Source organism: Myotis davidii, unplaced genomic scaffold (genome assembly GCF_000327345.1).
Source record: "Myotis davidii unplaced genomic scaffold, ASM32734v1 scaffold44, whole genome shotgun sequence".
In the NCBI taxonomy this organism is placed as follows: domain Eukaryota; kingdom Metazoa; phylum Chordata; class Mammalia; order Chiroptera; family Vespertilionidae; genus Myotis; species Myotis davidii.
Window position 1 is genome coordinate 6560680 of NW_006299705.1, and position 13373 is coordinate 6574052.

Genomic DNA, 13373 nt, shown 5'->3' on the forward strand with positions numbered 1-13373 from the left:
CTTCACAGGGTGACTGCTGGTACTATCTTCATTTGAATTAACATCTGTAAACAGTTGTCTCTCAAACTTGATCTCTCCAGTCTTGGTCTCATGCTTTTGGTTATGCCACCGGCTTATCAGATTATACCAAACTCATCATCCAAACTGCCCCCTCCACCCCTCATATTCATCATCACATTGATGATAGCACCGTCAATTAACCCATCGCTCAAATCAGAAACCCGAGCATTATCCTAGCCTTCTTCTTCACTTGTCGCCCCACATCAATGACCATATTCTGCTGATTTTACCTCTTATATATATATTTTTTAGCTCTTTCCCTCCTTTCTCTCCCTATTATCATTGTCTGGTGCAGCCATACCTCCCCTCGTGCCTGGTCTCTATGCCTCTAGTCTCACCTCTTCAGAGTGACCATATCAAGCGTAATTATGCTACAACTCTGCTCAAAACCCTTCACTGGTTCTCATCACGGACAGAGAAAAGCCAAGCTTCTTAGCATGGCCTCTGTGACGCAGTTCTACCTTTTCATGGTGGCCTCCTTCCACCTTGATTTTTCTCTCTAGTAATGCTCTTGTTCCCCCGGTTCAGCTATTTGATTACTTTAGCAAGATGCATTTAAAACATATTTTAGCACTGAGGTCATCTTTACAAAAGGAGACCCACTCTTCTCAGCAAAGTAAGTAAATGATGAGGTCAACTTGGTAATGGGCATTGTCTTTAAAAGATCATCAATGAGCCCTGGCCGGTTTGGCTCAGTGGATAGAGCGTTGGCCTGCGGACTCAGGGGTCCCAGGTTCGATTCTGGTCAAGGGCAAGTACCTTGGTTGCGGGCACATCCCCAGCAGGGGGTGTGCAGGAGGCAGCTGATCGATGTTTTTCTCTCATTGACGTTTCTAACTCTCTATCCCTCTCCTTTCCTCTCCGTAAAAAATCTATATATATATATCTTTTTTTAAAAAAAAAAAGATCATCAATGAGTAGGAGCCTTTGAAAAACTTTTTTCCAACCCAGAGGTTGTCTGTGAGGTGGTCCCAGGACCATGATGATGTCACATGGGAAGGAATAAAGCCCACAGGTGTCAATCACCCCTGCCTCTGCCTTTTCTCCCTCCTCTGGCCTTTATATGCTTTCACTCTTCCTCCTCCTCCTTTTCCCACATTCTTATCCTGACCCTTTCTTGTCTTCTCCTTTCCTTGTCTTTTTCCTGTGTCTGCTTTCAGAGCCATGGGAATGGGGGTGGACCCTCTGTGAGCCTCTTCACCCTCCTGCAGTGGTGATGAGAGGGGCTCGGGCTGGCTCACTCATTTCACTCTTTGCTCTCCACCACAGGTCATCTCCCTTGCGGCTGCAGGAGATGGGAGTCAGATAGGAAGGGCAGATGAGGGGCAAGGAGGACTTCCTTTCCCTGCCATTCTGGCCCCACCAGGCCTCAAAGAGCCCAGGAAATCACCGCCAAAGAACTGAGGAACTTTGGCTCATCATAGTGTTACTGTGGAAGAGCCGAGAAACAGTAGAATCTTATCACTTCCATTCATATCCCCTGTAATCTTTAGCAAGGTTCTTCACTACTCAGTTTCAGGTTTTTCCTCTGTTGAGATTATAGGCAGCTCATATGAAATAATAGATGAGAAACTGCTTAGTAAAGTGTGAAACACCAGATCAACTTACGGCATTGTCCCTCCTTCATCTATCATTACTGAGCGCACGGTTACTAATAAGAAGAGCGCGGTTCCCTCTGCCCTTTCACATCTCCTCCCCTGGAGATCCTCTGACTTAAAGCGGGCTTAGGTGTCAGCAGTTCTATTCTGAATGGCCAGGCCCTTCCTTCTCCAGCCACTGGGTTTGTCGGAAAAGATCTCTAGTATCACCAGGACTGAACTGTAATAATAAGGTGACAGTAAGTGTGCCCTAAGGAAGGACCCTTCACTGTCACAGTCATAGAGTTCAAGTTCCCCTAGGTAGATGTACTGACCCTCAAACTTGCTACTCTTCTCCATCAGGTTTCTAAAGGTCTCTTCATGCTGTAATCGCACTTTCCTTCTCTCAGAAGCCAGATTATGTTCCACATGGTCTTGTTCAGTTAGAGGTGTGACTGATTTTAAATGAATCTAGAGAAAGAAAAACATTTACCTCTCATCGCCTTGTTAAATTATAAAAGCACAACATGACATTTGCAAAAACAAATGATATGCCACATTGTTTTCTAACTCAAAGTAAATCATTTATGTGTGTTTTCACACACATTTCATTTTGACTAAAAATTTTCCTTAAAATATTTTTAAATTAAAAATATCAATATAGACAATTATTTCATTGTACAAGATATGCACTGTAAGCAGTTTTTCAAATATTATTTCCCCTGATTTTTTTAAAAAAATTAACAGAACTACAAAATAAAAAATTCTTCAAACTAATGAATGAGAAGATGGACTTTGATGCCACGTAATTCTTATCAGGAAATATTTTTTGCCCAGCTGGTGTTGCTCAGTGATTGAACATGGGCCCATGAACCAGGAGGTCATGGTTTGATTCCCAGTTAGGACACATGCCCAGGATGTGGGCTTGATCCCCAGTAGGAGACGTGCAGGAGGCAACCAATCAATATTTCTCTTTCATGGATGTTTCTATCTCTCTATCCCTCTCCCTTCCTATCTATAAAAAAAAGAAAGAAAATGTTTATACCTTTTGCAAAATTTAGACATCAAAGGAAGGAATAAAGATGTTTTAAAGAAAGCTGTTATTTACCAAGAAATATTCTCAATTTGGAAATTTCATCACATGATGAAAACATCTATATATATAAAAGCCCAGTGACCAGAGTGGCAAAATGACCAGAATGATTGGTGGCTATGACATGCACTGCGGCAGCCAACCAGCCCTGATTGTTACCCCAACCCTGGCTGGCCTGGCCCCTGATCAGCCCCCAACACCCCAAATGGGGGCAGGGCCAGCTGCGAATCACCCATGGCCCCACCCCCCTACTGGCCCGGCCTGATGGGCCCCCATTGGGGTGGGCCGGCTGGAGCCTACTCATGCACAAATTCGTGCACTGGGCCTCTAGTGATCTAATGAGCAAACTTAAAGAATCAATACGTCAGAATCAAGCTTTAAACAACCTCCAGGAGCCTGGAAATATGATGCAATAGAACCAATGGTTCAAGCTTCTTCAGAAATGCCTGCCTGCTGACCTGTGCGTGTCAGGAGGAGACACCTTGCAGCTGGACTGGGGTCGCGCCATGCTTATTTCCAGGACACTGAAGGCCGGTGCTCACCCTTGGTCAAGGTAAGGATGAAGTATCTAGTGATTTATAATATGCTGCTTCAAGTCTAAACTCCCTTGGACTGCCTTGTCTAATTCGGTTAGAAATGGATAGATGATAGCTTGCACTGGTTTAACTGCTTACACAGCCTTGTTTCTGTTGGATGACCAGAGGGGTATAAAAAGGTCACCTAGTAAACCAATGTAGATAAAATACATTTTGTGTGGCTGAAGAGGACCCTGAGAGCAATGCCTGGCAGTCTTGAACTGCTCTGCTGATTGCCTGTGCTTTCTTTCTCTGTTAGTGGGCATTTGGTCTTGTCCAAAACATCTACACTTACAAAATACCCCCGGGTTCAAAGCGTCTATAATGTTTGTTTAGACGTTTGGTTTACAGGGTTAATAAATTTAAAATGCTCTCATGTTTTATTGGTCAATAATTGTGTAGTGGCTGTATTGCCAATAATAACCCTTTTTGCCTTGGTAGCCTAGCTGGTCATGGCACATGTGAAGGACCAAATATCAAGGACCTTTTGGCATGGACCAAATGTCCTGCAAGTTTTTTCTCCTGCTGTTCTGCCTCCTTTGGGTTGAATAGGCTTTGCATGAGCATGCTCTATGGCAGTGGTTCCCAACCTTCCTAATGCCGCGACCCTTTAATACAGTTCCTCATGTTGTGGTGACCCCCAATTTCATTGTTACAAATTGAACATAATTAAAGCATAGTGATTAATTACAAAAACGATATGTAATTATATATGTGTTTTCTGATGGTCTTAGGCGAACCCTGTGAAAGGGTCGTCCGACCCCCAAAGGGGTCGTGACCCACAGGTTGAGAACCGCTGCTCTATGGGGTCTTGTGAGTCCTTCAATGATCTGGCCTGTGCAATTTTTGGACTAAGCCTAGTTAATCATTGCCCATCCTGTCTTGGAAAAACTCACTTTGGACAGAGATCCAGGTAAGCCTATCTCTTCAAATCAAACACCGATTTTTCATGGCTCTCTTTAGGATGTTCTAAACAAGAATGCCACCAAGTGAAAAGTAAATTAGCCTGGGAAACATGCTTTACAGTAAAGGTTATCTGAGCCAACCAATTATGGCGGAACCATAAGGTCCCTGACTTCCCAGAAAGGCTTTCAGAAAAACAGTTCTTCAGTCTCAGGAGAAACTGAAGTGTGACTATCCCATTCTGATTCCATGAGTCCCTGAAGTTGGAGTGAGAAGTCTAAAGCTGGAGGGAAAATGATGGCCCTCGTTTTCTCCTTCATGTGTAGGAAGAAGTTGTTGGGGGGACTCCTTTCTGTCACTTGCTCTCAGATATGGGAACTCTGCACCCACCCCCACATTCTCTCGCTCCCAAGAGTCTGGAGATTTCTGGGGACTTGAGGAAAAACAGAGTGGTTGGCAACATCTATCTTGACATCTTAAATTTCAGTGAACATAGGATCCTTGAGATACTTCGTTAACATATAGATTCCAAGTTTCTACATGGGTGATTCTAACTCAGCAGGTCTGGGATACAATCCAGAAAGCTATATTTAAATAATATAATAGATTAAGTGAACTTCAGTTTGAAAAGCAATGCCTTTGGGCAGTGTGAATTTGCCTGTGGCCTGTTTAATTTTGGGAAGAGAGTAAGGGAAGTGTCCCAGTGTACACAACTCTGCAGGGATATCTGCTACCTGGGACCACGGTGGGCTAACTCAACCCGGCCCATCTCTGTGCCTCCTGCTCAAGTGAGGCGTAGCTGAGGAGTGTGGCTCTGTCGCTCTTTCCAATGAGTATAGTGGAACATTGCTTGCCCCACCTCTAAACCCTGAGGCAGTCTGAGAAGAACACTTTGGCAGAGTGAGAAGTACTGCTTGTCACTTTCAGAGTGGAGCTAGGAGAAGCCACCGTGCCCACCTCTGGAGCAAGCCCTGCAGTGAAAGGCTTTAATTCTAAATTGAATGATCACACATAAAAATACTTAGACTAGATTGGGACCGTCCCTGTTGGCATGATGACTTTAAAAAGAAAAGCCAAGAAATGATAACGAATAAATCTCCAAAAGACCATGGAAAAGCTGTCCTGGGCAAATGGCCAGGCTAGTCCACTGGGCACATACATTAGGCCAAAGCACTTCCTTTAAGGGTGTTTTTACCCCATATGCCCTGAAGCTTATTTTTAAACTTCAATAACTCAGCAACTTTGACATCTTTCCTTCAGGTATAAAAAAGTGATTGGACCAAAACATGCAACTGCTCACTAAATTGCTCTTGCTAAAATAAAAAAGATATTTTAACTCAACTTGTAGTTATATAACCCCAAAAGAAAAGAACTAAACCAGTAAGCAATATTTTTGAGAAACTGATATGACCTTTAGATAATTTAAAACACAGTTTTTTTCCTCTCTCACAAACTGGCTACATCTTCTTTTGTCTAAAGTACTTACTACTATAACATTACCACAGACTGATCTTTTATGATAAATATTGATGAATAACAAATCTTGGGAAAGCATTTCTCATGCTAAGATGAATGTCCTTTTCGTAATAATCATTCTGATGCAATTTTTAATATGTCCCCCACACAGAAAATTTACCTTTTCTTTTCCAACTGGTTTGGCTACAAATGTAGAGAAGGCCACACTAACAAGTTTCTCAATGCCAGTGAACGTGTCCTGCACTATGACCTTGATGCTGATCTAAAATGAAAAGAAAATAAACTTTCAGCCATCCAGACAACAGATGGAATTGCACCATTCAAAATTCAGTTATGCATTTCACCATTCTTTTTCTTTTGTTTTTTCAATGAAACTAGCATTTTAATTTATTCTTAAGCAATACTCTTGTTTTAATAATGTTCTATAAAGTTGGAAAAATAACTTTTTTCTGATTATAGAAAGACACATATTTACCATGGAAAAGTTGGTAAATATAAAAATACGTAAATGATAACACTGGAATCTAACTATCCAGAGGAAATATCAGTAACAGTAATCCCACCACTCAGGTTAATTTTCTTCCAGTTACATATATATGTGAACTATAAAATGTATATTATTTATTCATATATAAAATATAAAATGCGTATCTGTGTATACATGCACACAAAACTACCATATTGCACTTACAGTTTTATATCATTTTTTTTAAAAGTTGGTACTATGTGATAAGCATTTTCTAATTTCGTTATTAGCACCAATGACAGAAGTAAGGAAAGGGGCCTCTTACCTCCATGCTTGTGCTGAATGCTCTAGTAACTTTTGCTTTGATGGTTATAACCTGTCCAACTCTATTTCAAAAAAAAAAAAAAAAAAGATCTCAGTAATCCTAGCATAGCTCATTCCAGGCTTAAAGGTTTAGTTAAATGCATGTGCCATAGAGCAGTTTTACCTTATCACACTCATAATGTTTGTGCATGAAAAATTCAGGTTAATGAAAACATAAAAAAGAATGCACTACAAACAGATGCCAATCACTGTGAACCACACATATGTTAGCTGACTACCTCTATTTAAACAGCAAAGGGCCTTGGCAAAGATTGTGTGCAAAACGACTTCCAAATCTGCAACAGATACTTTGACAATATCGCAGCTGTTTTCTTGAGAGGAATCAAAACAGACTCTTAACAAAACCAATACAATTGGTGTTTATTTTAAAATATTAGCTAACAAATAATAAGTAAACTACCAACAAGCTGGCCCTAAAATTGATCAGCTTTACTAGGTTTACAGGGGCCCTCAATGCTGCCAGGTGATCCATTTATTCCACATTATTACTGATGAAAATCTATGTGTCATGTAAGGCCTTCATTTAATGCTACCTCTGTCATGAAACACCACCGATTTCCCAGTCAAAATGCACTTTTTAACTACCCCGAAGAACTGAGTTTATATCTCATCCTAGGCATGTACCTATTATACTTTCTATTCTGATGATTATGTGTTTATCTGACTCTCACCAGACTGAGCAACTGCCACACTCCAGAATTGTGACATAATCACCCACATGTCCTATTGGGCCCAAATAGTACTTTTCATATAAGCAATACATATTTGTGAATTTAAAAAATATCATATCTAATATGGCTTACAACTAAATTATATGGTTCCCTATATATTGCTTTCAATTTTCTTTTTTTATGGTGCAGATTGCATATATAAAATACGAGTTCACTTTTTATCAACTTAGTGACCACAAATCCTTTTTGATAATACAAATGCAAATTGGCAAAACCATATTTCAATGATGAGGTTATTAGTTAAGCATTAAGTTACAGAATTTGGGATTGGAAAGTACATAATAGATATTATATTACGTTGTATCATTGGCATTCCTAAATTTAATAATCGTGCTTTAATCTATTCTCAAATAAGTTTGAATTCACAGTAATCCGTAATTTTGCTAAGATAAAAATACATATCAATTTTTTCTACTTAGTATGTGAACTTAGTCAATGCATGTGGTTCTATTTAACTTAATTTTGTTTGTATATAAATAAATAAATAAATGCCAAACAGATAAATGTAAGCAGTTAGGTTGGAGAGATGAATTGGGCAACTCATTGGACAAGACTACTTAGGGTTTAAAAACTGGTGACAGCTACCCCATGGTCCTAGAGAACTATCTCAGACCAGAAACAAACAACCTGTTCTCTTCCTTTTTCTTGTAAATTCTGCTTATGTCTGTAAGGATCAAGGTATTTCACATAACACAAAACAGAACAACAACAACAACAACAACAAAAATACCAAGATGAGCCCTGGCTGGTGTGACTCAATGGTTAGAATGCCAGCCTATGCACTGGAGGGTCGTGGGTTTGATTCCCTGTCAAGGGCACATACCTGGGTTACAGGTTCCATCCTGGCCCAGGTCAGGGTGTGCACAGGAGACAACCAATCAATGTGTCTCTCTTGAGTGATGTTTCTCTCCTTTTTTCTCTCTCTGTCTCTCTCCCTCCCTCCCACTCTCTCTAAAAATCATCCTTAAGTGAGGACTAACAAAATACACCAAACCTCCCAAACCAACCAAGATTATACAAACATAAAATTAAAGAAATTAAGTAAAACCATATAATCCTAGTTGATTAGAGGTATTAGTATAAACGCTTTAAAAAACCCATAATTCCTAGTGCTGTTCACTGAAAAGGCCTAAAATAATGACCAACTCTATATTGATGAGCACGTTTCCTGCCCAGACTGTGATCTCTACTTATCATTTCTTTTGAAGAAATTTCTGATTCTGAATTTGTGTGAGAAAATGTATAAAATGAGCCCATCTTGTCATACCAGAAAGCAAAGGAGTTATTAAAGAATTCTAACTTTGGGGTTATGTCCAAAATGCAGAGCCAAACTGAAGAAGCTTCCACTGTCCAAAGACAGGGCAGAGTGAGCATCCATAAGAATAATCATATCAGAACTGAAATGCATCAATTATGTTAAAAATCATGGGCTCCTGATACCATCCTATATAATAAAAGGGTAATATGCAAACTGACTGAGCAGTGGAATGACCAGTCTCTATGACATGCACTGACCACGAGGGGACAGATGCTCAATGCAGGAGCTGCCCCCTGATGGTCAGTGCGCTCCCACAGGGAGAATGCTGCTCAGTCACAAGCCGGGCTGACGGCTGGCGAACGAGTGCAGCAGAGGTGGTGGGAGCCTCCACGGACATCCTCCCTGACTGCTAAAGGGCGCACAAATGTCGTGCACCGGGTCTTTAGTATAAAGAGGAAGAATTAAGTCAAACTTTACCTCAAGGTAACAAAGTAATTAAAGAGATAAAGGGTCTCTCTATACAAATAGTTCAGAAAAGAAATGAAAAAAAAAAGAGAGAGAGATAGGTTTAGCATACTACTATTTTACCAATACCTAATGAAATAATGGTTCTAAATAATGATCATTAGACAGTATATGCTCTTGACAAGAACTGGTTTTACCAAAATATCAAATTTCCATCAGATCATGTTTTTGGCGTAACTATAGTTTATAAGAAATACAAATGTATGTGAACATGCTAAACAGGGATATAATGAGAAAATGCAAAATGTGGTAAATTCTTTAAGACAAATGACCAGGTTTGTTTACAAAATAAATTGCAAGTGAAATGAACAAAGGGGAAATTATATGTTAAAAGACATATCAACCATATTAGATCCTGATTCAATAAACTGTTTAAATTTTAAAAAATTTGAGACCATTGGAAATTTCTGTTAATGGTATAGTAATTGTTATTATATGTTCTCTAAAAGAGCCTTATCTTTTAGAAATATATACTGATAATGCAAACACAAAATGGCAAAAACATTTCAATGATGAGGTTACTAGTTAAGCCTAAGTTACAGATTGTAGGATGGAAAGTATATAATAGAAATTTTAATACAATGTACTGTTGGCAATGCCAAATTTAATAATAGTGCTTTAATTTATTTCCAAATAAGTGTGGATTTGCAGTAATTTTTAATTTTCACAGATGATCCCTTGGCATTACGTCAGAATAGTCCATGTGTGTGGGAATCTAGAGGGGAATTGATAAAACCGGAGTGTTCATGAGTTGATCACTGTCATAGTTCGGTGAAGGGTCTTTGGGGATACATGGTACTATTTTCTCATCTTTTGTGTATGCTTGGATATTTGTATATCTTGAAATTTTCTACAACAAGATATGCTAGGCACATACACACTCCCACACATAAAAATGTTTTTCATAATTTAACATCTTTACTCAGATAAATTAATGTTTACCCAACAACCTAATGATGAAATTCACCATCACAGAGATACTTATTATCATTAACTAGAGGCCTGTGCACGACATTCATGTACCCTTTAGCAGTCAGGAAGGATGTCCGTGGAGGCTCCCACCACCTCTGCTGTGCTCGTTCGCCAGCCGTCAGCCTGGCTTGTGGCTGAGCAGCACTCTCCCTGTGGGAGTGCACTGACCATCAGGGGGCAGCTCCTGTGTTGAGCATCTGTCCCCGGGTGGTCAGTGCGTGTCATAGAGACTGGTCATTCCACTGCTCAGTCAGTTTGCATATTACCCTTTTGTTATATAGGATTATTCTTCTAGTAGAAGAAGGAGCCATTAGGAATCAGCTTCTATAAATCCTTCTATGCTTTAGACCAGAATGCATATAATACATAATGCCAGCAGCTATTTCTAAACATAATCAGGTCTGAATTTACAGCTAAGCAAGTTTATTAGAGGTAGGTCCTGCAATTTTTTTACTGACTTACATTGGGTCAAATTGTTATTTATTTTGTTCAGAAATTGGTTACTGACTTAACACGATTAAGCTTACATGTTTTAAATGAACCCGTACACTCAGGAGAAGGACATGGAAGAGCAGTTCCCCTTACCTAGCTGTCTCCTCAAATTGAATGTCATCCACTGAGGCTGTAACACAGGAAACCCCAGCATGTTTTTCAGCTTCAAAAAATAGGCAAAAATGGGCTGGATTAGTAATGTTTGAATATTTCAGCCTAGAGGAAAGGAGTAAAATTTAAGTGGATTTAATTTAGTAACTCATCCTCTCATTCAACATAAGACCACTGTGCCCACACTCTGGATGGTCTGACTCATAACAGCTCCTTTGCTCTGTAAGTTATATTTCCACTGCATGGAAATTACTGTGGTTTCTTCTGCATTTTAATTCACATCATCTTTGATTTGAAATTCAATACCAGTACCCAGCACATCAAGTTATTCAAATAGCAATTTTAGTAAGTTGGTGCCAACTTTAAAAGTGTTGGTAGGTACTACCTTCCTTTTGTTTTCAAAACAAATCATCAAAGTTGTATCCATTATCCCTCACATCCAGCAGCTAAATGTAGTTAAGCCACTTAGCTAGTGTGAGCACTGAGCTGTATGGGAGACCTTGAGAGCACACCCCAAGTCAGAGAGGAACTTCTCTGGACACCAGAGAAACCCAGTAGGTATTTAGTAAATGTTTGTTATTTTTTATTAGTAGATTCACACCAAACTCACTGTGCATTAATTCTGTTGCAGGAGGAGAGGACTGACGAGGGCGGAGCGAGGGTAGGGAGGAACTCCAGTTATTTTGATGTTCTATGTCTGCATTTAATTTGTTGAGATAGTTTAATTGTTGGTTTCACTTTATATAAAAATATCAGATTTTATTCTCTTTGGGAAAATTTTGGAGATGTGCTTCTGCCAGAATTTGACGAACAGTCACTTAAAACCCAAACAGAATGCATTGGCTCTTTAAGAACCTTTAACCCCGTTTTGGAGACTTCACTCCTGGTGCCACATTATGAAAACAGTGAATTCTACTGAATTTGTATGCTTTGTGGGTTACTTTAACTGCAATGTATAAGAGGTAAGAAAATCTTCTAAGTATTTAAAGCACTCCTCCCTATGATTCAATTCTGTAGAAAACTAGACATTCTGGTTTGACTAGTTGGAAATAACTGTTCTTCCAAACATGAACATAACATAAACTGAGTCACCAGAAAACTAACCACAGAACTCTGAGTGATGGAACAGGGAGGATAAGCTTCCCGCCTATAAAATTTAGTGAGAGGAAGAGTACATAAAAAATACCAGAGTAGAACACAGGGTGGGCAAAAGTAGGCTTACAGTTGTAATACAAATACATACTACAATAATTAATAAAGAATAACATAAGAATAAACTGTGTTTTATATACTCACAGCTATAAGCCTACTTTTGCTCACCCTCTACTTACTGTGGGATCAATTTAATTCAGTGTATCAGACTTTTGTCAAGTTCCCACTGATTTCCAGAGACTTATCTGCATCAATCCTATCTTTTACCAAGTCTATTCAGTGGCAGAGGGCCAGCCACAGTCATCGACCTTTAAGTGCTTTAAGATTTGCAGAAAACTAATGGACCCTTGCAGATATATTCTGCAAAACATTGACTAAGGAGTACCGAATAACACTCATTCCCATTACCTGGCACAAGGGAATGAGCTGTTGAGCTTATGAAACTATTCTTGCTAATAAAGTGTTATCAAGCACACCAACATGTTACCAACTCTGAATGATTTAAATGATAAAGTGCAATAACTAATACAAGACTAAATTTTCATTGTATATATCAGGTATCTACTAAGTATCTGCAGCACTATACTAGATGGCACTAGGGACCAAGAAGAAAAGGACTATGGTAACAGGTAGCATTTGTTAAGCATTTATTATTGGCCAGGCCCTGAGCTAAGAACTTAAGCAAGTCCATTACACGAGGTTGGTACAATTATTAGGTCCATTTACAAATGAAGAAATCTTGGCTTAGAAAGTTTGTTTCAAAGAAACTCTTATAAATGTTTGTTCTCTACCATAGGTTCGGACACTTCTTACCTCAACGGTTTAAGTTGGAAAGGGCATTGCGATAAAGTTGACCAACGGGTGCACATGTCAACGTGGTTGGAAAGACTTCTCTAAGGAGGTGATGCATGGAAGGGGCCCAGAGAAGAATATAATGGCAAAAAGAAAGTCAGGAGCAGAGGACCTGAGCAGGGGCCACAGAAGGGTGTGTTAGGCAACAAACTGAATGCAGAAACAGATCAGAGAAGTGGGTAATCCTCTATTTCACCAGACATTAAAGAGATGTGCGGAAACATAACCAATGCCACTCCTTTAAGCACATTTTTGTTACAGTTGAAAATATAGTTCTTTTTTCAATAAAAAATATGTAATGGGTTCATTCCTGTTCCTTTTAAGTGAATTAAGTTTTAAAACTTTCGAATAAGCGAAATATGGATAAAATAACCCACACAAATAGAAGCTTTCTGGGGTCCTCATATACATACTAGTATTTAATGCGGGCAAGGAGTCCTAAGACTAAACTGCGAACTACTGGCCTGGGTCATTCCCAGCGTTGGATGAACTAGCTTCCTCATTATAGTCCTGGCTGGTCAGGGCTCACAAGTCACAACAGCCTCCTCTCCTCACTCATCCCGGGTCTTGGTCTTGGCGCGGCGCGGCTGGGGAGCCAGGAGGGGGTCACCCAGGATCCTCCCAAGTCCTGACCCTGCCGTCCTGCATCCCGCCATCCGCACTCCCACATCCCAGCCCGCCTCGTAGTTCCCAGACACCCTGCCATCCCCGACCCTCCTCTGTACCCCGCTCCCGCCCCCAGGCCC

At 39.9% G+C, this 13373-nt stretch overlaps 1 protein-coding gene across 2 annotated transcripts in view; it reads right to left on the minus strand.

Annotated features, from left to right (window-relative positions):
• The window catches only part of ACOT12 (acyl-CoA thioesterase 12), a 32721-nt gene that overhangs the window by 19118 nt on the left and 230 nt on the right, over nt 1–13373 (minus strand). The window contains exons 2-5 of one of the 2 annotated variants that reach the window (XM_006775490.1): nt 10606–10675; nt 6476–6536; nt 5845–5946; nt 1973–2108 (exon numbers count right to left, since the gene is read on the minus strand). In XM_006775490.1, the coding sequence (XP_006775553.1) occupies nt 1973–2108; nt 5845–5946; nt 6476–6536; nt 10606–10675 (369 nt within the window). The remainder of the gene's footprint in view (nt 1–1972; nt 2109–5844; nt 5947–6475; nt 6537–10605; nt 10676–13373) is intronic. The other variant, XM_015571661.1, reaches the window with a different exon arrangement.